Consider the following 25,153-nt stretch of genomic DNA (forward strand, 5'->3'; position numbering starts at 1 on the left):
ATTATATTAGCATGATCAATCCTTAATGATTATGGTTTCTCATAATATTAGATCACCTGAAAGGTGTTTTTGGCAGAAATGTGAGGGGCAGTATGTATCACTTTGCAGCTGTTCTTCCAGGAGTGCTCAGTTGGTGTTTGGAGAGAAATTCAGTTTAACTTTAGCTTAGGAGTTTTGACTGCTCTCACAAACATTGGTTTACTCAGTGGAACTGGCTTATTTTATCATGCAAGGATCTGGAAGGGCAGCAAGTATGGGGGATTTTCTGCTTTCCCTCCTTCCACAAATACTTACGGGCAGGCAGCGTGCATGCTTTGTGTTGCTTTTCTTAAATTTGGGTGAAGAAGCTGTCAGTCTCAGATCAGTCTGACTACCTTGCAGCTGGCATTTCCCCCCTTCCTCTCTCCATGATGATACACCTTCATTAGCAATCTGGTATGTGGATCTAGCATCTGTCAGGATTTCTTTCAGTTCTGTGGTGTTTTTGTCATTGTTTTTTTCTTTAAGTACCCATGTAGCCGCCACTGCAGCTTACTCAGGCATGTTAGTTTCAAGGAAAGCATTTCTCTTAGAGCATGTCCAAAGAATTAAAGCAAATAGCAGAGGGTAACGATCCTCAAACATCAGACTCATCAGACTCCTTTTTTTATTATATTTATTTAAAGATTTCCCCCAAATTAAACTGAATCACAATCCTCCCTTTTAATTTGTTAATTACACTTCTGCAATGGTAATGCAATCAGTGAATATAGCTAAAGTGTTTGTGTGTGGGAATCAGTATTAATGAGAGAGAGCATATTTGCAAAGTGTGATATGTATCAGCTGTTTGCCTTGTGTCTGTCTGCTGGGGTAAGGCTGCTCTCAACTGGACCCAGCTCAGCCAAGGAGACTCAGCTGCAGGAAGAAAAAGGGAAGAGTCCCTTCCAGCTCACTCATTCCCTACAGTCCCTTTTACACATCCCATCCTTGGGGAATGCAGGGGCAGGGTGCACTGCTGTTTGGGGCAGGGGAGGGCCCCCGTTTTGGGCAGGAGAGCTCAAGCTCAGCAGCTGTGGTCCCCTGGCCGAAGAACAAGGCAGGGCTTTTGCAGCCCGAGTGACTTCACAGGTGACAGAACTCTGAGCGAGCTCATAAAGGTTAATCACGACTAAGTGAGAATGAAATCTGGCATCTTCCTGCTGGGCTTCCAATTTTCTGTATATGCAGTGTATTGAAGCTAAGTGAGATTAAATGTTTAAACCTTTTGTGCCATGTGGCTCCCCCTATATCATAAACACGTCTGTAAAATTATACTCAGAAGGGCAGCATTGTTCTGGTGTAAATGGATTCAAATCCACGCTTTTCTGCTGCTTCAAACTCAAGGCTGAGTTTGAAGTGTCACACTCAGCCTATTTGTCCTTTTACTGGAGGTCTGGGAGGCTTTTTCTCCCAGTTATGTAAATTCTGTGTGACAGCACAAAATTCGATCCCCTGTTTATTCACAGACCTGGTTCATGGAGGCTCCTAAAGGCTGGCCACCCTTGCAGGAGTGGCTGTGCTACTCATTCACGAGCTCCTTGCCTTTCTGCCTAGGTTATCAGCAGTGCTGCCAGTATTTCTCACAGATATTGTGCTGGACACAACTATTTCACTGCCTAAACCATAAACCAAGGAGTGCTTTAAGCCAGTACTCATGCACTGCCTCAGCCTGCCCACTAATAATGGGAATAAAAGGGGGAAAATGGCTTGATTGGGTTTTTTTCCCCATTTGTCCTGAAAGATTGTCTTCCTACCAAATATTTTCATGCAATTAACTGATGCCATATGTTTTCATGTTTGTTGAAGAGTAGGGTTATGTAAAAGACATGATCTATGTTGCATAAATATTGTATCTCCTCCAGCAAGACTTGGAGGCTTTGCAGTTTCCCTCATCTCAGCTTCTGGCAAGTTCTTTAGGTGCCAGCACTGCTGTTCACCCCGAGCTGCAGCAGAGACCCAAGGACTCCCTACCTGCAGCCTTGGGAAGGCAGAAATACCTTCACACGTGTCAGGAGGGATGTCTTAACAGCTAGCTCTGAGATGCATTTTGGCTTTCTGTTTCTAAAGGGAGTTCCACAGGGAAAGGAGCAAACTCAGGGGTGAGCCCTGGTTGTACAGTTGAGAGGCTCAGATCAGGCAGTGCTACTGCAGAAGTACTAAATTCTGAATTCTGGGGCAGGAGCTGTGGAGGTGGATTGGGGATCCACTGAGCTGATGGAGGAGGCAGCTAAGGAGCCATCTCTCATGGCTCCCAGTGAGGAGGTGACAGCCTCGCTGTCACTGTCAGCTTTGGCACACCACTGGACTGTCCCCTTCTGAGATCCCATTGCTAGAAATGAGCTTGGCACACAAGATTGATGCTCCTGAGCCCCCAGGCAGCTCCAGCTCTCTGTTACATGTGTGTAAGCTGAATTAACACCACAGAAATCAAGAGAAATGAGTATTACATGGAAGAAAAGTGGAGAGGGAGAAGAAAACTTTGTTCCTCTTGTTGCATCCAAGGTAGATCCAAGTCATTTTTACAGTGGATCCACTTTACACACCGCTGATTATGTAAATGGGACATCAACTAAATTGGACTTTCACTTGCTCTGGCACTCCCTTCCATTGCCAGAGTGATTTTACAGCAGCTTTAGTCTAAATTAAAACCAGAACCAGTGTCTGCCATCCATGTTTTAGGATTTAAAACCAGTCATTTCCCAAGATAATTGTGGTGCAGTCGAGACCAGAAGCAGCTTCCCAAAAATTGGTTAATACCTAGATTTGGGTTTCTTCACTGGCTTAAATGGAGTGGAATATTATCTCCTCTATAGTCTGCCTAAAAGATAGATTTGATGTCTGCAAGCAAAGACATGAAATTGCTATAGGCTTCCATTCTTATAGCCTGCCACCTATTTGATTTATGTGATAAGTGATCTCAGATGACCCTCCAAGGCACTGAACCATTAGAGAGTTATGTTGCACAGCGATAAGAAATCTTCAGAGATACCTAAATCTTCTTTTACCACTGGGAGTTTCATCTGTTCTGGAATAAAGAACATTTTTATGTATGATGCTGCTATCTTGCTAGCCATACTAATATTCAAAAGGATACACAGACTTAAATCAACAGCGAAGTGACAAAGATCTTAAAACTGAAGTAGTCACCAAGCGGATGCCAGACAGCTCTTTTAGGTTTTATCTTTGTTCCTTTCATTCTGTTTCTTGAAAGATGAGTAGCTGTAAGGGTTCACATTTAAGACTTCTGTTAATCTTTCCACCAGGTAGGAAGCTGGCAAAAGCATCCTTTCACTGTAGAAAGCCCTGGAAAGTCACATCACCCATTTGGGACTTGGTTATTTTAGTCTTTGTGAAAGCATGGCTTTGGATATTTTATTTTTTTTCACTGAATTTCTGTAAATTTGGTGATACGGGTTTCTCTCTGCCTAGAATGAATGAAAATGCTCAGAACCTCAGGTGGGATGTGAATTCTTGGCAGAGGTCAAGGAAAGCACAGATGGGTAATTTCTGTGGTTTATGTCCAACTGTAACATCTTCTGCAGAGGAAGGCACCGCTGCCTCGTATTCCTCTGACTCAGCCTACACCTCATGCAGTATCTCTTCACAGAATTTGTAAGTACTGTTGTTCCAGCATGTGTGGAGTCCATACATTCCATCTATAGAATTTCTGACACACAGGACCAGCCAGCCAGAAGCAGCTCACGTGTGACTCTGCTTCAGGGTAGGCTGTGATGGCCATTTTCTGACAAATAAGAAAAGCGTTAAGACATCGGGCACTTTCCTGGGCTGCAGCTTCCTACCTACCTTGACCCAGAGCTGAGGTTAATGATCTGTGTGGCCAGGCAAGTCAACTTGAGGGGAAGAATCAGACATCATCTTTTTTTATTTCTCCTTGATCCTGAAAAATCTTTTGGTCTTTGCAATTTGGGCTACAGTAATTTCCTTCCAGGCTCTTTAATGATTGCCTTGATTGGTGACCCGTGGCATTGCATCCTCCCAGCTGTGGCCATGTCCACTTGGTTATTTTGTTCATCCTGTGGTGCATATTGAAATACATAAAAGCAGGGACTGATGCCACCAAAGCCTTGGCGGTATTTCAGGCATGTTTTTCCAAAAAGATGTATCTATTTCTTGAAAACTCTCCTCCAAGGAAGTGAGGCTTCTCTTTAAATTAATGCAAGGCAGAGATGAATTGTCCCTATGTGCTATTTTGGCTTTTTACTCAAAGCTGTTTATGAAGGGAAAATTAAGTGAGCCTACTCTTCCTCATGCTGGCAAATACCGTCAGTGCTGGTCATTGCACACCTTCATAAAGATGCTGGCACCTAAAGCTGCAGAGCTGGCAGCCCACAGACACCAGGCAAACATCAAATTTTGTAGGGGGACCACACAATGGTGCAATAAGCACAGCTGTTTCATGTCAGCGTTCAGAAAGCTTACAAGAGGGTTTGTTCAGTGAGCCATGCCTTTTGTAACACCATCAGAGTTATTTGCTAGGAGAAACTGGCCTCGACTAATCGCTTTTAATTTTTTATCACATGCACTGTGGGAGCTGCAGGAATATGCATGAGACAGCAACAAGCAAGTGGTGTTTGTTTAGAATAAATACACTCTGAGTAAGAATTGAGTGCATTCCCTCCTGGCCCCATTGCAGAAATGCAGACATGTCCCTGCAGAGGAGGGTGGAGGGTCATGGTCTGGTTTCAGACAGGGATGCTGCAGGAGCACCTGCTGAAAGGAGAGAGCTGCAAGCAGACAGGTGCAGAGTGCTGTTCCTGGGAAACCATTCCCATCCCAGCCACTTTCAGCCACAACAAGTGAGGTTTACAGGGTGGGAATGCTGCCAGGGGAGACCCTTGAGCCCCCAGGCCAGGTGACAGCTGGAGAAGGCTCCTGAGGTTCCAGAGATGTTGATCTGGGCCGAACAAGGGGCCAGCTGGGCTGATAGAGCTGCTCCAGGTGTTTGGGAAAATGCTGCTGGAAAACTGGGGGTGGTGGGAAAAGGAAAGAAGATCCAAGAGAATTAGAAGGCATGCCAGGAAGGAAGACAGGAGGCAAAAAGTAAAGACAGAGCAGCAGTGCTTAGTGATAGTGTGAAACAATTTTTGTACTAGTTATTCCCCAAACTCGGGGCACTCCCAGACAGTTTTCTTGCCCTACAAGACTCCATATTCAGGGCAGAAGCACAGCCTTGATCAACAAGGTGGGGGTGAACCCAGCACAGGGCTGTGCACAAGCTGAGCTGCTCCAGAAGTGCTGCTTTCCTGTCTGACATCAACTTAGCATTGGACTGAAAAATCATGAAACAGCCTTGCAAAAGTAGTTTTTTAAAATTATAAACATGAATGTTTCTGGGGTTTGTTATACTCACAAGCATTTTCTCCACTGCTCTAAAGCTTAGGCATACCTTTCAAAACAAATATATACATGGAAGCTGAGATCCTTATACATTCAGATAATCCACTGGTTATGATTTTTAAGAAAAAAAGGCCATAAGCTGGGAATCACAGTAGAAATACAAGAGCTGAAAAGCACTGCAAATTGAGTCTGACTGCTATCAAAGCAGTGCCGGGCTCTATCTACGTGGTCTTTAGCAATAAGATAAGAGCACATTTTATCAGCAATCTGAGCTGGCTGGGTGCATCTCCTTCCTCCTCAAAAACCCTGCTAGGTATTTACATCATGCTAAAGTCATCCCATTAACCTTTTCCAGCACTTGGCTGAGAATGGCAAGGCAGAGGTATCCTAGGATGGGACCTGAGACACTATAAACCCTGAGAAAGGGGGGCTGATTTCCCAGGCAGCCAGCTCAGGTATGGCACAGCCTCCCATGCTGTTTAAATCACCCACCCATATAGCAGAGGGGGGGTTTCAAGGACTCACCTGTGGTGCTGTGAAGGAACCATCAAAGGCACGTTGGTGTGAAGGAGAATATTTCATTTCAATATTAAGAAGTTCAGCGTTGGGTCCTGAGCTGGGCACGGACGCCGTTTTCCCCTGCAATAAGTGATTTCCCCAGAGTGTTTATGGGTGTGAGGGAGGACAAATTTGTATTTATTGAGATGGAGCCAGCTGGCAGGAGTAAAGCAGGGCAAGGCACGTCAGAGTTTGAATTTATTACCAGTCCTGTAGGCCATTTTCCTTTCACTGTGACGGTAATGCCGTTCTGAGCCTCTGCCAGACTTTGAGGGCAGAGCCATTGGCGAGTTGACCCCCTGCTTTGCACCCTTCATTTTTCTCACTTTGCAGGTTTTGACTGAGCTAATGCTTTCAGGAAAAAAAGCTTATTGATTAGAGTGAAGTCGCTTGCAGCATCTGGGCTTTTATTGGTGCAGTTGGTGAGGTGTTGTTAGCTGTCTGGTAGTGCTTGTTCTCACACATTTAGTAAATTCTTGCTGGCTTCTCTTCTCTCCTTGCTTAGACCTTTCTCACTTTATCTACTCACCTTCTCACCTGCCCAGAGCACTCCTGTTAGGACTCAAGTGTGTGGCAGGATCACCTCAGCTGGTCTGAAGATCATCCTTCTCCACTAAATTTTGATTTGCACATTGTCTTTCATTCTGCAACACAAAAATGGCCATCAACTCCCATCTCCACGTGACCTTTGTTTTTACCTAGATTTTATAGCTGAAAACAAGCATGTATCCTGTTAGGACAAGCTAGAGCAAGCTTTTTTTTGAAGTTTTTCTTTCAACAATAGCAAAGATATCCCACAATGAGGAGTCAAGTCAGAATCAGGGGTTGTGAGAAGCACGTGTCTGATCGCATCGATCAAAGGAAGACTACATCAGAGTAGTCATAATTCATAATTCATTATAGTCATATTTTGTATATTCAAGCATGTGGTGATGTTTTATATTGTTTCTTTGTTGTGTTCTCCTGTGTAGTTGAAATATATTGAACAAGGATTGTTGTAATAGTCCTAAAAAGCTATGTGAAGCCTGAGCTGAGGCTTTCTTGAGTTTGCCCTGTTACCTTCAGAGTCACGTTAGCAAGAGAGGTTCAGAGATCTGTGTCTAGCCAGCATTGCCACCTGATTGTCTCTAACTCCCATGGCTCAGCAGCTGCTCTTCCCACACCCCTTTACTCCTCACGGTAGGGTCTGTGGGGCAAGGTACCTGCATGTCCCCTGTGGCACTTTGTGTGCCAGGGCAAGATGCTGTGCAGGCTCCTAACCATCCCCTGCAGCTGCTGTTCTGCAAATGGCAAGGACTTCATTACCATCCTGGCTTTGCCACTCATCAAGCACCTTGGGAAGACACTGAGCAAGGGTTATTCAGCAGCTCAGGCACTGATTTTGATGTCTGTTTTAAAACCTCTAAACCACTGATCCAGCTCCTAATGGAGCATGAGTCTGGGAAGCTGTGTGGGTCAAGTCCTAGCATGATTTTTTGGGGTTGTAGCTACAACCATTTTGAAGACTTGATTCAAAGAGATTGAATGTAAAGAGAAATTAGAGGTGGCTACAGTGGCAGTGGGCATTTTTGGGGCTTTTAGTTTTCTTCTGATGTTACAGGAAATAAGCACAGGGTCAAACCAATCTATTGATGATACTTTCAATCTGTTTTTTTTCAGCTAGGGAGACAGAGTAAAATGCCTTAGAAATGGTTTCTTTCTTGTGGGACCTGCAAACAATACAGACATTCTTGAAATCACAGCAATCTCATCAGAGCACTGTGAGAATGCCAGAGAAGGACCAAATGATTAAAGCAGGAGCTGTTGTGGTTCCCACAGTCCATTGACTCTGTAAATTGTGTGTAGTGCCTTCACAGCTGAGAATTTATATTGCTTAGGAGATTGACATAGTCTCTGAAGTGACTTTCAAGTAATGTCAGTGACCTTCTAACCCTTGTTAGCACATTTCTGTGGACTCTGAGTTGATAATCTTGCTTACAATTTCTCAGTTGTGTGAGTAATGAGTGGTGGGCTTCAGTGATTAGCCTCCCCGGAGCCTTACTATGTTCCTGCAGGGTCTTGGTGTTAAAACCTCAATGGGTGCTAATATGCACCTAACATGCATGAGAAGAAGACTTATTCTCTGATTTAGAAGAGGAATCTAGAAACTAGATTATTTTTTGCTAACAATTTTCTCCAGTTGGGTTAGAAAAGAACTGCAAATCAGCAAGTGCAGTGAGGGGAAAAAAAGAAAAAAGAGTCACCTTAGAAAATAAGCATCCACTAGTCCTCAAGCTAGAAAGCAGCAGGAAATATTGGGAAAATAACTTGTTGTAAGATGTCTGATTTATCAAAGCAGTTATCTGCACAGCATGGAGAAAACAAGCCCTGTGTGTGTCAGTTCTGGGTGTGGGTGCATATGCCAGTGGGTATGTTTGTGTAGGGAGAGAAAACACACCTATCAGAAATGTAAAGAATAATGTTATCTGGATTACTGACAACAGAAGGAGCATAAACAGGAGATAAACAGCTGTCTTTTTAAGTAAGGACTGCTGCACATTTGCACATTTAATGACAACATGCACATTGACTGTGGAAAGCTGGTCACAGGGCTTCTTCAGAAAAATATGAAGGAGTGACCTATTATTTTTAAAGAGAAATTCAGAACTGCAATGTGCTGCTGTAGAGTGGATGATCTTCTCCGAATCAGTTACTGCTCTTCAACATGCTCAGTCTTTCAAATGCCTTTTTTAATGGTTTAAGTAGCTATTTCACTTACTCTGTGATGTAGAGCTGTGTGAGGTCCCTGGCTGAGCGACACGTGCTGGGCAGTGATGAATAGAAACATTGCAGGGAGGAAGAGAGCAGGGCATATGTTTTAAATTAAAAGGAAATGCAAGGGAAGTGATTTGCAGAATAACAAAATCAAGAAATTAAAGCTCCATTCCATAAAGTATATATTCTCACCCTCCTGAACAGGAGCAATTGTCATGTTTCTGATAGGTGAGGAATGCTTGGCTGTTGTAAGAAGTCATCTGCCCATAGGTGCCATAGTCACTTGTTACATGTCCTGCCTAATATCTCAACTACTGGAAATCCCCTGCCACAGTTGGCTGTCAGAGTTATCTCCTCAGTAAAAGAGATTTCTTTGTTTAAGATTTAGATGAAGCATTGCAGGCCTGGATGCAGCTGCAGGGAGGTGGGGAGGATCTCATATGAGCCCCGTGATGCTGTGGGGCCAGAAGCACATGGGCAGCATGTGGGATGCTAATGGTGTGAGGATGAGGCACCTGGACTCCTTGTCCACCCTCATACATTGGCTTTTATAACATGTGAGCCTCCAGAGTTGCTCAGTCATTTAAGGAAACAGAAAAAACACAGCTCAGACCTTCCCTGTAAAGCCCGACAACACAGTAGAGCAAAAATCCAGAGTGTGTTTTTCCCGGTTTTCCCTTTGTTTTTTTGTACATGAATTTTATGGATATAAAGGTGAGCAAATTTGTACAATGGAGCAAAACTACCTTTTTTTTTTTTTTTTTCCTTTTGGGATAATCAGATAATCAGAATGCTTTTCATAGGTGATTTTTTTTTTCAGTTTAATATAGTCTAAATTCAAGCATGACTGATTGAAAATTAATGCAGCATAGTCCATACCTAAAAATACCAACACCTCCTTTGACTATATTAAGGCTCAGGAAAAAAGTATTTTAGATAAGATCTACCTTTGGTATTGCTGTGATTTCTATCACTGCAGTATCTAAGCTTATCACAATATTTTAATATACTTGTTTCCACATTCTCTGTTGGGCGGAAATGATATTATTCCTGTTATCACATAGTGGGAAGCATGGCAGAGGTTATATAATTGTCCTGGATAGGGAAGCAAATTTGTTGAAAAGCAGGCATTGGAGTCACCTTTGGCCTTCTAGGGGCAGAAGCCCTTTCTCCTCAAACAGCTTTGAGGACAGACAAGAATCCCAGGCTTTTTTGAGTAAATAACAAAAGCAGCTTCTTCAAAGGCAGAGCCCCCTGACACAGGAACCTCTGGTAACAACCTGGGTGCACATCAGGCAGATGATTTGTCCAGTGGGTGTCACTGGGGCCACCAACACACTCCAGCTTTGGTGGGTTGCACCCAGGTGTGCAGAAGGCTGCATCACAGTGCTGACTCCAAATGCACGAGAGGTGGCACTGCAGAGGTTGTTGGTGCAGATAACAACATCTGTCTGAGCAGAGCTGATTGATGCTTAAAGTCTGTGTTGGTTTGATAACTCTGCAACTGGCAGAAGGATTTCTCCAGGTACAGTGTCTTGCTCGAGTGTGGCATCTTTGAAAAGGTACCAAATGGTGTTTATACACTTCAGTGGAAACATAGATAATGTTTCTTTTGGATCTTTTAACAAACCTTCTTCGTGGTGCCTTCCTCAGTGGTCTCTGTCTTTGAGTACTCAGCCATCAATTTTTTATTTTTTTTTTGCAATCCTCTTACACCGAAATTTTGAATTTTCCCTTTAGTCCCTTCTTGTTTGTTGGCTTACGGGGCAGGTACAAACCTTGCACACTTGCAGACATCAGCATTGACTTTCCCCTGGATTCAAATTTAACCTATGCTGGAGATTGTCCTCTCCTCTGGACAGCACTAAATCTTCCCTGCCAGAGATAACTAGTCCTTGGGGCTCATAGCTGTGCTTCTACAGAGAAAAATGTTTTGCCTTTTGGAGTGGACTAGATTGCACCACACAGCAGGTAATTTCAAAACATTTTCGAGGAAAGCATCCCCTTGGGGCCACCTCAAGGCCTTCATGGGTAAAGGACACGAGGCAGCATGTGATGCTATCAATGCCCCTCCATTATTTTCCCAGGGAACAAAGCAGCAAGGCTCAGTGCGGACACGACCTTCCTGGGCTGCAGCTTGAAGAGGTCATTGATTAAGGGGAGAGGCAAAAGGAAGGGTTTCTCTCTGATTTTCCTTTGAACTCTGTAATTGAGGGGATTTGTCACAGGCCAGCATGGAATCTCTGCGTTGTTGGCCCGCTCAGGAACACTGTTGGCCAGCCATCGGCTTTGTGAGCAGCCCATTAAGCTGATGCAGTGAATAGATTTTTCTAGAGAGAGAGGAGTGCTTTGCTACAGTGCTGTCTTTACTAATGTGTATTCTTCTGCTTTCCATCAAACAGTCAATGAAGGCTCAGGTGAAACCAATCAAAAAGAGACATCGACCTGTGACATTTGCCAGTTTGGGGCAGAGTGCGATGAAGATGCAGAGGATGTTTGGTACGGTAATTTGCTCTACTCTTCTATTTTAATGAATGTTGTATTATTTAAAGGTACCGTGGTTTGGAAAGCATTACAAATGTTAGATACTCTGTTTTCTTCACAAAGAGATTCATCTCGAAGTGTCTGAGGTGGTTATCACTGAAAAAATGTATAAAACACTCTGGTTTATAATTTTGGAACATGCACGATTTAGACCAAGTTTAGAAACACAGTTATCCATTTTGTTGCCATTATAACTTATGTTATTCCATCTGGGGTTTTATAGCTTCATACTTCAGTAAAACATAGAATTGGGAAAAATAATTGACCTAAAGCTTTTCCAGTTAAAAAGTATCATTAGTATTATCATCATGTTAATTCATGTGTGGCATTAGAGAGGCTGGGAAATCTGTCTCGCTTTTTCCTATTTTGTTGGAGTTGAAAACCTTGCCCTCAATTGCTTGAAAAAATGAGAGTGTACATTTAGACATTTTCTCAATGGAAATGGTTTTAATTTTTATTTTTTAAAAGGGGTTTCAAAATTATTCAGATTTTTTTTTATTTTAAACCTTAATTACAAAATCTGAAAGGAAATAATTCTATCAACTCAGACTTTTATTTTTCATTTTGTCTACGGTGTATGCAAACTTACATTAAGCCAACTCTGAGCTAATAATTTCATTGTGATTTGGAACAGCCAATAGATCAAAAAGGTCACTATTCACAGAGCTATATTTCTAGCACTGCCCTAATGCTGTGCCTCATGTTTCTAAGTAACTAAAATAGATTTAGAGACAACAAAATACCCATGCAAATGTCAGAGCTGCTGTCTGGATGGTGCTTCTGGAGCTGTGGGCTAGTGGTGGCTAAAGGATGGCTGCACAAACTGGGCACTGAGGTGTCAGTAAAGCACTGAGGCAGAGCTCCAGTGGGAGAACCAGAAGGGAGCAGAGAGCAGTCAATAAATGAATGGTGAACACGATAGCTGGGCCCAGTGCTGGGCAGCTGACCCCACCAGGCAAGGCATCTGTGCACCCTTGGTCAGGCATGAAATTAGGAACAGTTCTCCTGTTGAGTGAAGGAGCTCAGGAATATGGTCACAATTCATGCTCATGTTGGTTTTGTCTTGCCAGCCTGTTAGTAATCTCTGGTTCTAGTCCTTAAAAAAACCTCGAGCAAAAAAAACCACTGAGTCCTTGCTCTGGCTCCAGTCATCAAAGAAAATTGTGGTGTTGAAAAACAGGAGCAAGGTGCATGATGGTTATAGGTTTCAGTAATGTAATGAAATTTGTGAGTAAGAAATTGCCTAATGTTGACTTTGCTTAAGAAAATTACCCCAGGTGTTATGATTTTCATTGTCTCCTTGACTGGTTGTCCTTGAGAGCTTTGGTGGTGCAGTGTAGAAACAAAACCACGGTGAAATTAATATATCAAAATTCACAGTCTAGTGCTCATGTTTTCATAATTAAGTGTGCTTCCAAATTGGAAGGCAGGAGAAGAGAGGGGCAAGGAATAAAATTAGCTACAAGATAACATTATTAATCATAAGCACTGAGTAGCAGTGTTTATTTTTTTCCAGAAATAGCTTGGTAAAACTGCCTGATCCAACTTACCCCAGTGTTCCCACTGCAGCTTTTGCACAATCTAATTCCTCCCCTTTGAAACAAGTTGGCTTTTACAGAGCAGCAGAATGATGGCTGGAGCTGAGGTGCTCAGGCTTTATTGACAGGCACCCTTTCTGCAGGGGAAGGTGCTTCTGGGGACTGGAAGCAGGGAAGGGCTGGCACTGGGAAGATGGTCCCAGACAAACTGCTAGGAAGCAAGAGAACCAATTCCCATCCAAAAACCCAAACCCCATCTAAAGCCTGTGAAAGGTGTGCTTTGAAGTAAGCAACTTCATATGCCATAACTGAGATCTATTTTCCTGTCTTTGTCCTCTGATTAGTCTTGGATAAGCATCTTCCTAAACAATGAGCCTTCTGGCTGTCAGCTTTTCATTACTTTTATTTCTAGAATAAAAGTGGACTATGTATGGAGGTTGTAGATCCCTCTTTCCAATAGATGTTAGCTGAATTTTCATGTTTGGCACCAGAGGCACTTGTTGCCCCACTCCCCTTGCTAAGAAATGTCAATTTATTATTTGTTCACTGTTTTTATGTGGATCAAGTATCAGATGTAAGCAGGGCTCCTTTAGCTCTCTCACCTGACTGATGAAGTTTGTAAAATCCAAATGGGGCCAGCAGTTCCTGGTGGTCCTGGGACCTGCTATTCCAGGATGTCAATCCCAGCAGCAGCAGCAGCAGCGAATCCCTGTCAGTCAGGAACAGTCTGAGGGCGCAGGGTCAGTGCCTGATCTGCCCCAGGTGAGAGGAATGCAGGCTGCTAGCAGAGCCAGACCTCAGAGAGCTGGAGATGCAAGGCTGGCTGTTTGCCTACTATTTCTAGGGTGCCAGAGTAGACCAGAAAAGTGAGCACAGGTGTGATAGCAGATGTGGTTGGGCTGCTGATGATTTAAAGTGACAATTGACATTCTTCTGCATTGTCACAGTCTATATTTTGCAGAACGTTATCTCTGGTTTAACTCTTTTTTTTTTTTTTTTTTGGTTATTCATTGCCAGTTGTCACTCATCTAAATTGTGCTATTGTACTCTGTCACCATTATTTTTAATTCTTTTTATTTGTGAAAAACCAATCTGTTAATGGCTAGACTCCTGGGATTCTAATGGGGGTTTGGCACACAGAAGATTTCTTGAAGGGGTAAGATTTGTGTGAACATTTTCTGGAAAGTACAGAGGAAAGGCGGGACAGAAACCTCTGTAATAACAGGTTTTCCATGGCATGCAGAAGCACACGTGTGTTATTATCCCATTCTGCAGTCAAGTATCATGAGAGGGAATGCAATTTGGCATTCCATTAGTGAATCTCTTTCTCTAAGTTAAAAACAAAGACTGTTCACTTGAAAGTCTTTAACATCTTGCTGCTTTAATATGTGAAAGCTTCTTGTCACTAAGAGGATCGTGTATTACTGGCATTATTCCCACCTTTAATGCATTTTGCACCAGTGGGCTTCATGAATATTTAAAGCAGGGCAGTGGCTACACTCTTTAGCACGGGGTTGCAATCTATTGGTAAATCAGACATTTGGTGTTGCTTGCTTTGGGTTTTATTTCTGAGCTGGCTAAGGAATAATTGATTTTGTAAGACAGGGCTACTCAACATAACACCCTGAGAGATATACTTAAAAGGAATTGAAGAATGAGGAGTAACGTTTTGAACCGCGGTGTATTGCTCAGCTCTTCCAAAAAGCATCTCTGAAACGCTCACTGTACATAAATAGTGCTCACCAAAGGGAGTGCCTGCTCTCTGCTGGAGTGGCTTAGTGTCAGTGCAGAACCACGTCAGAAACCTGGGCTCCAGCATTCATCTCCTTCTTGTGAGCCACTGAGGAAATAAGAGCACTCCTTACACTGGACAAGGCATGGTTTGGATAAATACTGGGCAGCTGTTTCAGAGGCCCACTAATATGTCCAGAGGAGGATATGGAAGACATAAAGAATAAGATCCTTTGGTTGAGTTTCCAGTTGGAAAATGCTGACAATAGAGAGGACAGGAATATTTTCTTAAAATGAAATTAAAGCCTGCAAACCTCTGACTTGCAGAGTTAATCAAAATCAAGATGATGAATTGGGGTTAAATATGCATACTTTCCCCTTGCATTCCAATAGCAGCAGGTCAGGCAGCAGCAGTGTGGAAGTGCAGCAGTGCCCACAGTAGATGCAGGTTGCTAGCTGGAAGGCAGGCACACAGTGGAGTGCTCAGAGAGAGCTTCCCCTACAGCCTGGCAATGTCCAAGGAGGTGAGGAGGCCTCCTCCAGAGCACCCCTTTGCCTGTTCCTTCCTCCCTCTGGAGGCTACAGGTGGAGGAGAGAGGCAGCAAGCTCCCTGGCAGGAGGTGCCTGACCTTGGAATGGGCCACTCAGGTGTTTGTACCAGAGATAAAAAGGTGCCTAAATGCCCCTGCTGCTTCCTGCAACTTGGTCCCACTTGCCCCAAGGACTTCTCCTTGCCTGGGAGTGCAGTATCATGCTCTGCAATAGGCACTGTGCACTGTGGTAGGAAACTTTCTTCCCTCCTCACAAGCCTGGCCCATAATGGAGGAGCCTTTTCCATTCCTTGCAAGTGGGCAAGGATCCCACTGGGCAGGTTCAGCTCAGGAGAAGATAGTGAAGCCTTTCTTGAGGGTCACTGATGACCCCAAGCTGGGACTTGGAGGGAGGCATTCAGGCCTGGGCTTGTTCAGTGTGTGGGTCAGTGGGGAAGGAAGGAGGGCTGGTCCCAGGTGTGCTGTGTCCCTGGTGGCATTCCCCAGTGGCATTCCCAGGTGAGGCAGTGACACTGCAGCGTAATTACAGCAGGTGGCTGTGTCCTGTGCCTCTGTCCACATGGCTGGGACAGCAAACTCCCCCCACCCACAGCAGACAGGCAATACACAAAAGGCATTGCAAAGATGAGCTCTTTCAGTCTGTCATTTAATATTTTTACTGCTGATCACTGGTACATTAGTTTGGGTAAATGCTCCTGTAAGGGAAGCAAACAGTCAGAAGCACATGAGGAGGGGGAAACCACATTCTCATGCAAATAAGTGGCTCTGTACATGGGAGATGTCTGTGCAAATCATGCAGCTGCCATCTGCAGTGACCCCTGCAATCAATACTGTCCCAGCAATCAATATTTATCTTTATTATTGTATAGAAAGAAAACATAAAAGAAACTAATGATTTTGCCAGCTTGTGGATCCACGCAGCAATTAGGTCAGTCAGCTTTGGGTCCCTTCCCCCTTCCATCAGTTGCTCTCAAGCAGAGCATTTGCAAACAAGATGCTGTGCTGCTATCAAGTACTAAAAGGTGGTTTGAAGTCTCACATACATTACACGGGTATTGGTTGCTTCATGTTCAGCAGTGTGTATAATAACTATGTGTGACCTACTTGTTCCAGATGCAGAAACAACGAGCTGCTTTAACATCTGCAATGTCCTGGGCATTATACAGGAGATATATTGCTGTTTTCTGTTGCTTTTCCTTCTCTTCTAGTGAAAATACAGATCTGTCTTCATAGCTGGGCATAACACTTAGACATACATGTTGGACTTGTGCTCAAATAAGCACAGGAATGGAATAAAATCATTACAAATGCACAATTCTGCAAAAACTTAAATTTCTGCTTAACTTGAGATCATACCTAAGGCATGAAGTGAAGCTGCTCTGCATAAATCTTCACATGGAGCTCAGTAGTCGTGTCTAATAAGAGTCCAGGCAAGGGTTTGCAGAGGGAATTAAAGGCACCAGAGCCCAATCTCTGCATTGCACAGCAGCAGATGACCAAGGGTGCACCATCTCACACCCAGATCACTTATCTTAGCCCCAGCCTGATAGCAGAGCTACCTCCAGTTCCTGCCCAGAAATTAGCCCACTTCTGTCTCTGTTGCCTGGTTATGTTCTGTTTGGTGCGTGTTCTGTGGTTAAAAGATTTTGAAATAAAAGGAAAGCAGCTGACTTCCAGGGAAACTATTGAGATAAGTGTAGGGACGCAATTCAGTGGGTTAAGAATCAGCAATACTGGAAAAAATGTAGCCCAAGCAACTGGAAATTAGTCAATGAAGCACTTGCCATGAAAGGCAAAACATGAGGAATATTAGAAAAAGCAAGATGATGCCTACCCATCTGTATGTTACGTTTGAATTCTGAGAAAGGGCCTAAGAAAGAGCCAGGCTGATGGCTTTTCTAGGAAGCTGGTCAGCCAGATCCTGCTGCCTGGAGTATGAGAGCTGAAGAGAGAACCCAGCCATGCTTCTTCATTTGGGACCTGGGGGAAAAAAAATGCCATGTGAACAGACACAAAAGTGGGAAAACTAGTAAAATACAAAATTGTAGCTTGAATTTCTGTCCACAAAACAAACAAGAAAAACATTGCCAACAGCTCCAGCTTGGTGAAGGATTTGTCTTATTGGAAACCAGTGTCTAGACATCACTTTAGGGTCAGAAAATAAGATCCCCAGGTGAGCATTGCATGAGTGCCATGGTTCTGTCTGGCAAGCTGCTGAGATATTGTAGGACTCTTTCAGAGGGCAGTCTCAACCTAAACTGGCCTGGGTGTAAAAGTGATTTTGTTCCCAAACATAAACAGGGAAAGATCCCCACAGCCTTCAGAAAGACCCTAAATCAAGCTAAAATTAGGTGGTTTTCCTCTTTCTCAGCAGAAAGAGCCAGGAAAGGTATGGAAAAAGCAGTTGGCTTTATCTTCAGCAGCCCCAAGAAAAGCTATTGTCCAGATCTCCAGAGGAGGAGGAGGAGGAAATGAGCACCTTGTGTTTCCTAACTGATTGCACTACTAGTGGCCTGACTAGAAAGGTAGTGCTTGGAAAAATGATGGCTTGTTTGGCCAGCTGGTGAAATTGCTGTACTCTACATATATATTTTCTGGGTTTAGTTAAAACCAGCCATTTTTCCCAGTCAGGTGAGTTTCACAGAATCACTTTACCATCTCTGCATCCTTCATCCTGTGCCCAAATAGCCTATTTAATTTTGAAGTGAGACTGATTCCCAACTCCTGTAGGATGATGGTTGGGAGAACTTGACCTTTCTCTCTGTTGAGTCAACACAATCCTTCAGAGGCATGTGTTCATTTGAGTAAGTCCTGCCTTTCCAGATTCTCAGGATTTATTTTCTTAATAACATGCTTTAAAAAAAACCAACTTGTTTTAACATAAGCCAAGATTGTCTGGAGTTACTTATACTTCATAGTGTTTTATTACCAATACACTTTGGAACACTCTGGTAAATAATTCAGCCTACACAAAGAAATTGGCTATATTTTCTCTATACATCGAGGAAGTCTGTCGTGTAGACTATATATCATGGTTCTAAATGTTCTCAGATAAATGCAAGCCCACATTGTATTCCATCTGTACTACTCACCCAAACAGGTTTTTAAGGACCCTATATGACACATCCATCTCTTATCCAAAAACTAGAATCTCTCACATTTGGTTTTGTAATAAAAATGGCATTTTTTATCTTTTGCAATTACAGCAAAACCTGCTGTGTGTCCAGGGAATAATACTCGACACAATCATAAAGCTTATAGATCTTTTTTTTTTCCCTTTTGCTCCTCTTTTCAGATGCTCACCCAAACTTGGTTTTCAGTTCAGAAGGTGAACATCCAGCTTAAGGAAGTCAGTGGAAGTTATCCCACTGACTTCAGTGAAACAAAAGTTCTCTCCCAGTTTGATAACTAAGAAGTAACTTCTCAGTAGCCTGTGGAGCCTTTTGCTGGTAGAAGGGAGTGCAAACTCAGAGTATGAATGCTCTGGCAGTCTTACAGTGCAAAGGAATAACTTGGAAATTGTGATGATAAAAGCAGAATTTGCCTTACTGACTGCTTCATTTGCTTCAGAGGAAATATTGATTTGTGAAAAGCCAAAAATAATTTCTGAGATTTTGGGAGGTTTTCATACCTTACCATACCATGCTCTCGTAGGAGCAAAACACAAATTCTTCTGAAAATCAAGGCGAGGAAGGCTTGTAAGAGACACAGTCATCATTTGTCTTTGCAATTAGTAGTCTGTCAGCATTAGAGCTGGGGAAAAACGCTGCAGTAATTTCAAAAGCATGGCTGAACACAGACCAATTTTCCTGTTAGGTTTCCATGGCCAAGATGCCTATCTCTGTATGTGTGTGGAAGGGAGACATGGAGAGGTGGGTGGTCAGCAGGGAGGAAATGTAAAACTGACTTGCAGTTAGTCCAGCTGGCTGCTTGCTGAAGAGTGGGGAAGAGCTGCAGTGGCTGCCCACCTTAAGGGGCTCGGAGAGGGTTTTGGGGATGCTACCCAAGGGGGGAAGGGAGGTGGTCCTCTCCTGCCTTCCCTCTGCCTGGCTGGGGGGCTGGAATGGCTCACCCAGCATCAGCTGGTGAATTAAAGGTTGCTGTGCTGGGGGCAGCTGGAGGATGTGGGGTGGCAGCATCGAGGCGGTGTGGCTGTGAGCACTGCCCTGCCCCTATCCCCATTCCTAGGGTGTGGCTCAGCATTGTGTGAGGCAGCAACAGCATCCCTCTGTCTTTTCAGGCAGTGTCTAAGTACAACATATACACATGACAGCACGGTGGAGAGCTACCATTTCATGTGTCCAGATCAACAGGGGAGCAAATGAACTCAGAGTTTGGGGTTTTTGTTTTACTCCTCTGTCACCAGCTCTGACCAGAGTTTTCGGTCCTGGGTAGGAAAGTGTCCCAGCCTCCTGAGCACATGCCTTGATCTGCGTTGGGAGGAATGGCTTTGGCAGTCTGCTTTGTGCTCCTGCTGTAATACAGGGTGTTGTAAGGACCACCCAGCTCCTGCTGCTTGGTGAGAGGGACACGGGAGGGTGCCTTGGTGCCCTGCAAGGGCAGCGCTGTGCGCGGGCGCTGCCCGCTGCCGTGAGAGGCTGGGTTTGTGCCCCCACGGTGATGTTGCTTGTGTAACTCCATGGCTGGGAGAGCCTGGGCTCACCAGGCTGTGAAAGTGCACATAAGGGATGATAATATGGTAATGCACATCAGATATTAATGTGCATTGACACATAATCGTCTGCCTACATCAAGGCATTACAGCATGAAAGAGCAAGTGCCAGGGCCTTGCAGAGCAACGTGCTTTTGCACCTTTCTTCTCCCCCTGTTCTCTCTTAGCCTTGTTATTTAAAAGTGAGCTTCCCTTCCTCCCTGGCCCCCCATTTAGGCCAAGTCATCCCCCAGCAGTAAAGAGAGCGGTGCCTTCCTGACGGCCTATTTAGGCGCAATAAAAAGCCGATTGGCCTAATGCACAATCAAGAAAAGAGTGACATTTATTGCTTTGGTTTTATGATGCTGTGAACTGAGCAAGATTTGGAGCCTTACAGTGCCTTCAGGGGGCAGGAGATCACCAGCAATGAATTGTATTTATACCTTTTCCAATTTCCTACTAGCGTTTTAGCAATAAATAGACTGTGTTGTTATTGAGTTTTATGTAAGTATGTTTACGAAAGCAGGAATACAACTTTGTAGCTCGGAATTACATGTGTTGGCTAAATAGATCAACAGAGAGAATAACTATGTAAAACACTGGGAAAGCACTTACCAATTTATTATCAAATGTCTTAATGGAATGCTTCATCTCTTCCATCCCACTTTATGTTAACTATTAAAATAGAACTGCATCCGTTGCAGAAGGTCGGAGGCTCCTTCACACACCCATGTAGGAACATCAAGGCCACGGTTTGTTCGCACATCTAAACCATTAAAAATACATCCCATGCATTAAATACGAGCCCGAGGAGAACTCACTGGGAGCTGATGCACAGGGCTGACCTCAGCTCTCACAGCCCCTGCAGTGGCAGGTGTCCCTTCCTCACAGAGCCCAGCTCCTGCCCCAGTCCCTTCCCACGTGTGGGCTGCAGCTAAAAGCCCGTGTGAGGTGTCCCCAGACGTACAGATTTAATTGCTGTGTCTCAGCCTGCCCATTTGGCAATGGAGCTCTCTCCTGTGGAGCAGCACGGGTGCCCCAGGGACGCCTGTCCTGGCCAGTGCACAGCACTTGCTCATTTCTAGGAGCTGCAGGTGGATTCCACTGATCTGTGTGCCAGCCCAGAAGAAGATCACTCTCATCCCATTGTTTGCTGGCAAGGACGTGTCCTTGAGATGGCACATTGCAGTCATTCGCCTGTCTTCCTTTCCTTGGCTGCAGCACTGTCCCTTGGGGCTTGATCCCAAAGGCAGCCAGTCCATGGTCATCACGAGGCAGCAAGGGCAGAAGCAGATCCCCAGCCAGCAGGAATGCTTGGTTTTATGCAGCAGCTTTTACCTACAGCCCTGAAGGCTCTGAGGAAAAGAGGGTTACTACTGCACCCTCCTTCTTGCCAGTGCAGGGATTTGCTTGGGTGCCCGGCTCACACCTGTGGGCTGAGGTAATGTGAGGTTATCCTGTGCACAGATAACCTTTCTGCCTGTGCAGGAGGTGCACACAATGCCTGAAGGAAAGCCTGGAAGTATCCTCCTAGAACTCCATTGAATAGCAGGCTGGAGTTTGTTTTGCAGTTGAAGACAGCTGACCAAGAAGGGTACCCTGGAATGTGTGGCCAGTTCAGATGGTGCTGCCTCAGGCAGGTATCCCTGGTTGGGGTGTGTGCTGAGAACACCGAGGTTGTGGGTCCAACCCTGCATGGGCAGTTTTACTTAGGATGATGCTCATGGATCTCTTCCACCTCAGTGCTCTGTGAATCCCTGAGGAAATGAGAGGCACACGTGTTTAAGGACACAGAGGGGTTTTTAGGGAGAGCTGGGCTGGGTTTGCACATGCAGAGGCAGACTTCACATTGAGGAATTCCTTTACCACAGTTTTTGCTCATTTTAGGAAGGTCCCCACTTCCCCACCAGCAGTGGATAGATCATGTGCAGCAAGGGGTGGGGCTGGCAGCACACTGGTCATCCCTTTACTTTAAAATCAGAATCCACTTTCCACTTTCAGAAGTAATTTCTAGTGTTAACTGAAGTTTAAGCAGAAATTTGTGGTTGGTTCCAGACAGAGCTGCAGTTCTTTGAGAGCAGATGGATCCTTCCTGCATGGCAAGGCCCATGCCAGGACCTGCAGCTAGATAGTGTCCCATGCTTCCCACTGGATGTTGCAATATTCCCACTGGCTGTTTAATCCAGGGGGAAACTGTGGGATTTGTGGAAACAATTTTCATTATTCTGCTGGCTTCAAGATAGGAGCAAACAGTATCAGCAGTCTGAGGCACAGAGCAATAAACTGTTCATGAAGGACAGCCTCAGATGTTTACAGAGAGAGAAACAGTCAGCAAAGCTTTGTTTTAGCAGAGACCACAGAGACGGGAAGGAGACCAGGGGCAGGCAATCCACAGAGAGGCGTTTATTTTATTCTGTGAGTTCTAAATAAACTTTCCACATTAGATACCTACAGACACTTGTATTGGCATGTGCACAGAATTAGAATTTTTTTTCTCTGGTCACACAGCTAGCACGAGGGCTTTTCCATGACTCTTCAAACCCAGTCATCAGCCTTGTGATTCTCTGTTTGGCTTTAAAGCATTCAGTGTGGCGAAGATCACTTTATACAACTTAGTATCTTTAAAATAAGCATGATATTTAGAAGGACAAAAAAAGAGAGAGAGAGAGAGATGGACACATTTATTTTGCCCTAAAGTTGTTAGCCTACAATTCAATGTACTATTGAGGGCACCAGAGGCATTGGGAAGCCAGGTGAAGGTCATGCTATAATTGGTGCTGTGAATTGTGAAAAGGAAGCAAAGGTGAAGTTTGTAATTTTTTTTTTTTGTCAAAAATTTAGTAAAAAAGTTACAGGTCAAAAATTAAAGGGGAATTAGGACTCAAGTTGCACTGAAGATAAAAGATTTTTTTTGATGAGCTGCAGTCTCCAGGATGACTTCTTGAAAGCTGGAGGAGCATGAGCCCAGCTGAGCTCTGGGGAGCAGCCAGTGCCCAGGGACTCTCTTCAGGCTGTACAGCAGGGTGTCTCCAGGAGCAGCCCATGGTTTTGGAACATCCTCCATGAGCTGCCATGCAAAGCGTGCTCTGACAAATCCATGGGTATTTTTAAGCACTGCCAGTCCATCCTGCTATGCAGCAGCAGCAGTGAGGCAGCTGTGGCCCAAGCTCCTGGCTCTGTCTCCAGCTACACTCCCAGAGTGTGTTGCCTTTGGTATGCAAGGAAGGCCATCAGTAAATACACTCACCACTTTAGTGCATTTTAGCTTGACATATGTCCAGTAAACAATATTTTGGGCTCTTGCAGTTAAAAAAAAAAAATCACCTGATTATTCAGCGCTTCTTTCTGTTATGATGCTTTGGGGTCCTTCAAATCATTTTCATTATGCACTACATAATAATAAAAATCTCCATGCAGTATGCTGATAATTCTGTGCATGGTCTCTGTGATTTCTAATTGTTTGAATAACAGGATGCTATTGAAATGCCATGCAGAAACATTGCATCACCCTGAGGGAATCAAGCTTTTCTCCTTTTACTCCTGGTGAAGATAAACATTTGAACAGTTGAAATAAGTAAAATATCCCAGGGAAGCCACCGTGCAAAGTAGGCAGGCGAAAGCCCTTAGTGCAGGAGCAGGGCTGCAAAGGACAAAAAGGAAAAATAAATTAGATAAATAAATAAGTAAGTAGCAAACATTGAATGGGAGGCACTTGAAATAAGCCGTGCTTTTCTTCTCTTGTGATCTTAAAGCAGAAGAGAAGCACTAGCAGGCCCAGGAAAGAAATACTGCGTGCTATTTTTGTGCTGCCATTATAAAATATGTATTGTTTATTGTTCTGCACTGCAGCTAAAGTTTTGCATCAGCCTCAAAAATTACAGCAAAATTTGTTTTGAAGGAGACACGCAGAGTCTCTATTCTTTAAGCCTCTTAATGATGTTCTTAAGAGTACAGTGATAGGATTTCAGTCTCCTGGCAAGCACAGACAGGTTGTAGGGTATGATTCATAGAAAGTGTAAAACACTGTGTGCCAGTGTGCACTCTGAAGATGTTTTATGTATATGTATGTCAGTGGATATATGATGCTCAGTGCATGCCAAAGCAGGCAATGATGCCAGGCAGTTTTGGGTGCCATCCTCTTGGGCTGTGCTCCACATGCTGCAGAGACCACTGTGGGCTACCTGAGTTTGGCCAGACTACCAAAGGTCCCTGGTGACTCTGCACTGAGCCTGTCAGGACCTTGTCTCTCTGTTAGGGGTGTCGTGGTGCCAGCCCATTGCCGCTGCAGGGCTGTCTGAGACCCCTGTGAATGAATCTCAGAGGAGAGCTTGGAGATGGGCTGAGGGTCAGAAGCTCACATCAAAACATAGGTGTGTCCAAGCAGCCTGGAGCAATCCAGAGTGGCTGCCACTGCGTGCAGGTGGCTTTGTGGGTGGGTGATGTGCTGAGGTGACCTGTCCCTGCTCCCCAGAGAAGGGCTGTCACACGCTGCGTGTCTGAGCAAGCTCCCTGAGCTCCCAGAGGTTCACCTCGCCCAGTCCCTGCCTGGAGCTTATTCAAACGTCTCTGCATGATGTTGTGTTGAGACATGAAACACGCCCAAAGCTGCCTGGGTAAATGAGAGCTCCCACCAGCCTCCTGACACACAGCTGAGCTGTGCTACAATGCCTGCTCCAGCGTCCAGGCGTCATGTTAAGCCTGGCTTCATTTCAGCTTGCCTGCTGGTAATGTCAACAAAGATGCCCTGTGTACCAGAAAGAAACACCTTGATGATAGAGAAGGGTAGAGAAGGTATTTGGGACTGATTGCCAGGTTCTTTATGCAGGCATATACACTGCCAGGTTTGCTTTAAATGGGCATTTATTGTCCTGCTCGGAGGGGCAGGGGGCTTGGAGAGGTCTGTGCTGACATCCAGAAATTTCTGATCATCCTGTTCTAGTTAAAGCAGAGGAAGATAAGAAATGTCTCTGGTTGAAATATCGTAAATGTACAACAACTGTGTTATTATTTATACACTCTTTTGTGGCAAAGGGCTTTGGGCTTTTTTATGCTGCAAAATTTTGTTGGCGTTTTCATTGCCTTTTTTTTTTTTTTGTGCCTGGAGAAAATATATAACGTTTAAAATTATTGCAGAATGGAACTTCACCTTCCCTGTAAAATAGTGCTCTCTGAGACATGGTGGGATCTCACAGTTGACCAAATTAGCATATGTGCTCAAATATCAGAGCTCTGACTAGTAAAAATAACACTAGATTTGCATGTTCACATTTTTAGCTCTTGCCTCCCTGTCTCTTTGGTTTTATGCCTTTTTTCTTGACTGACAATTCTCTTTGTGGCAGATTTATTGCTGTTCTGCTGTTTAGACCCTGTAATCAACTAGACACTTGGCTGAAGACGTTAGTCATTTCATTAAGTACTTCTCTCTCAGATATCTCAGGCACAATTTTCTG

The 25,153-nt window shown here is 44.3% G+C and overlaps 1 protein-coding gene across 1 annotated transcript in view; it reads left to right on the forward strand.

The window, feature by feature from the left end:
* Positions 1 to 25,153, forward strand: part of TMEFF2 (transmembrane protein with EGF like and two follistatin like domains 2) — a gene marked incomplete at both ends in the record, with an annotated part of 123,641 nt that overhangs the window by 61,070 nt on the left and 37,418 nt on the right. The window contains one exon of the mRNA XM_084209134.1: positions 11,091 to 11,187. Within this exon, the coding sequence (XP_084065260.1) occupies positions 11,091 to 11,187 (97 nt within the window). The remainder of the gene's footprint in view (positions 1 to 11,090; positions 11,188 to 25,153) is intronic.

This window comes from Fringilla coelebs (genome assembly GCF_963513975.1).
Source record: "Fringilla coelebs genome assembly, chromosome: 7".
Lineage (NCBI taxonomy): Eukaryota > Metazoa > Chordata > Aves > Passeriformes > Fringillidae > Fringilla > Fringilla coelebs.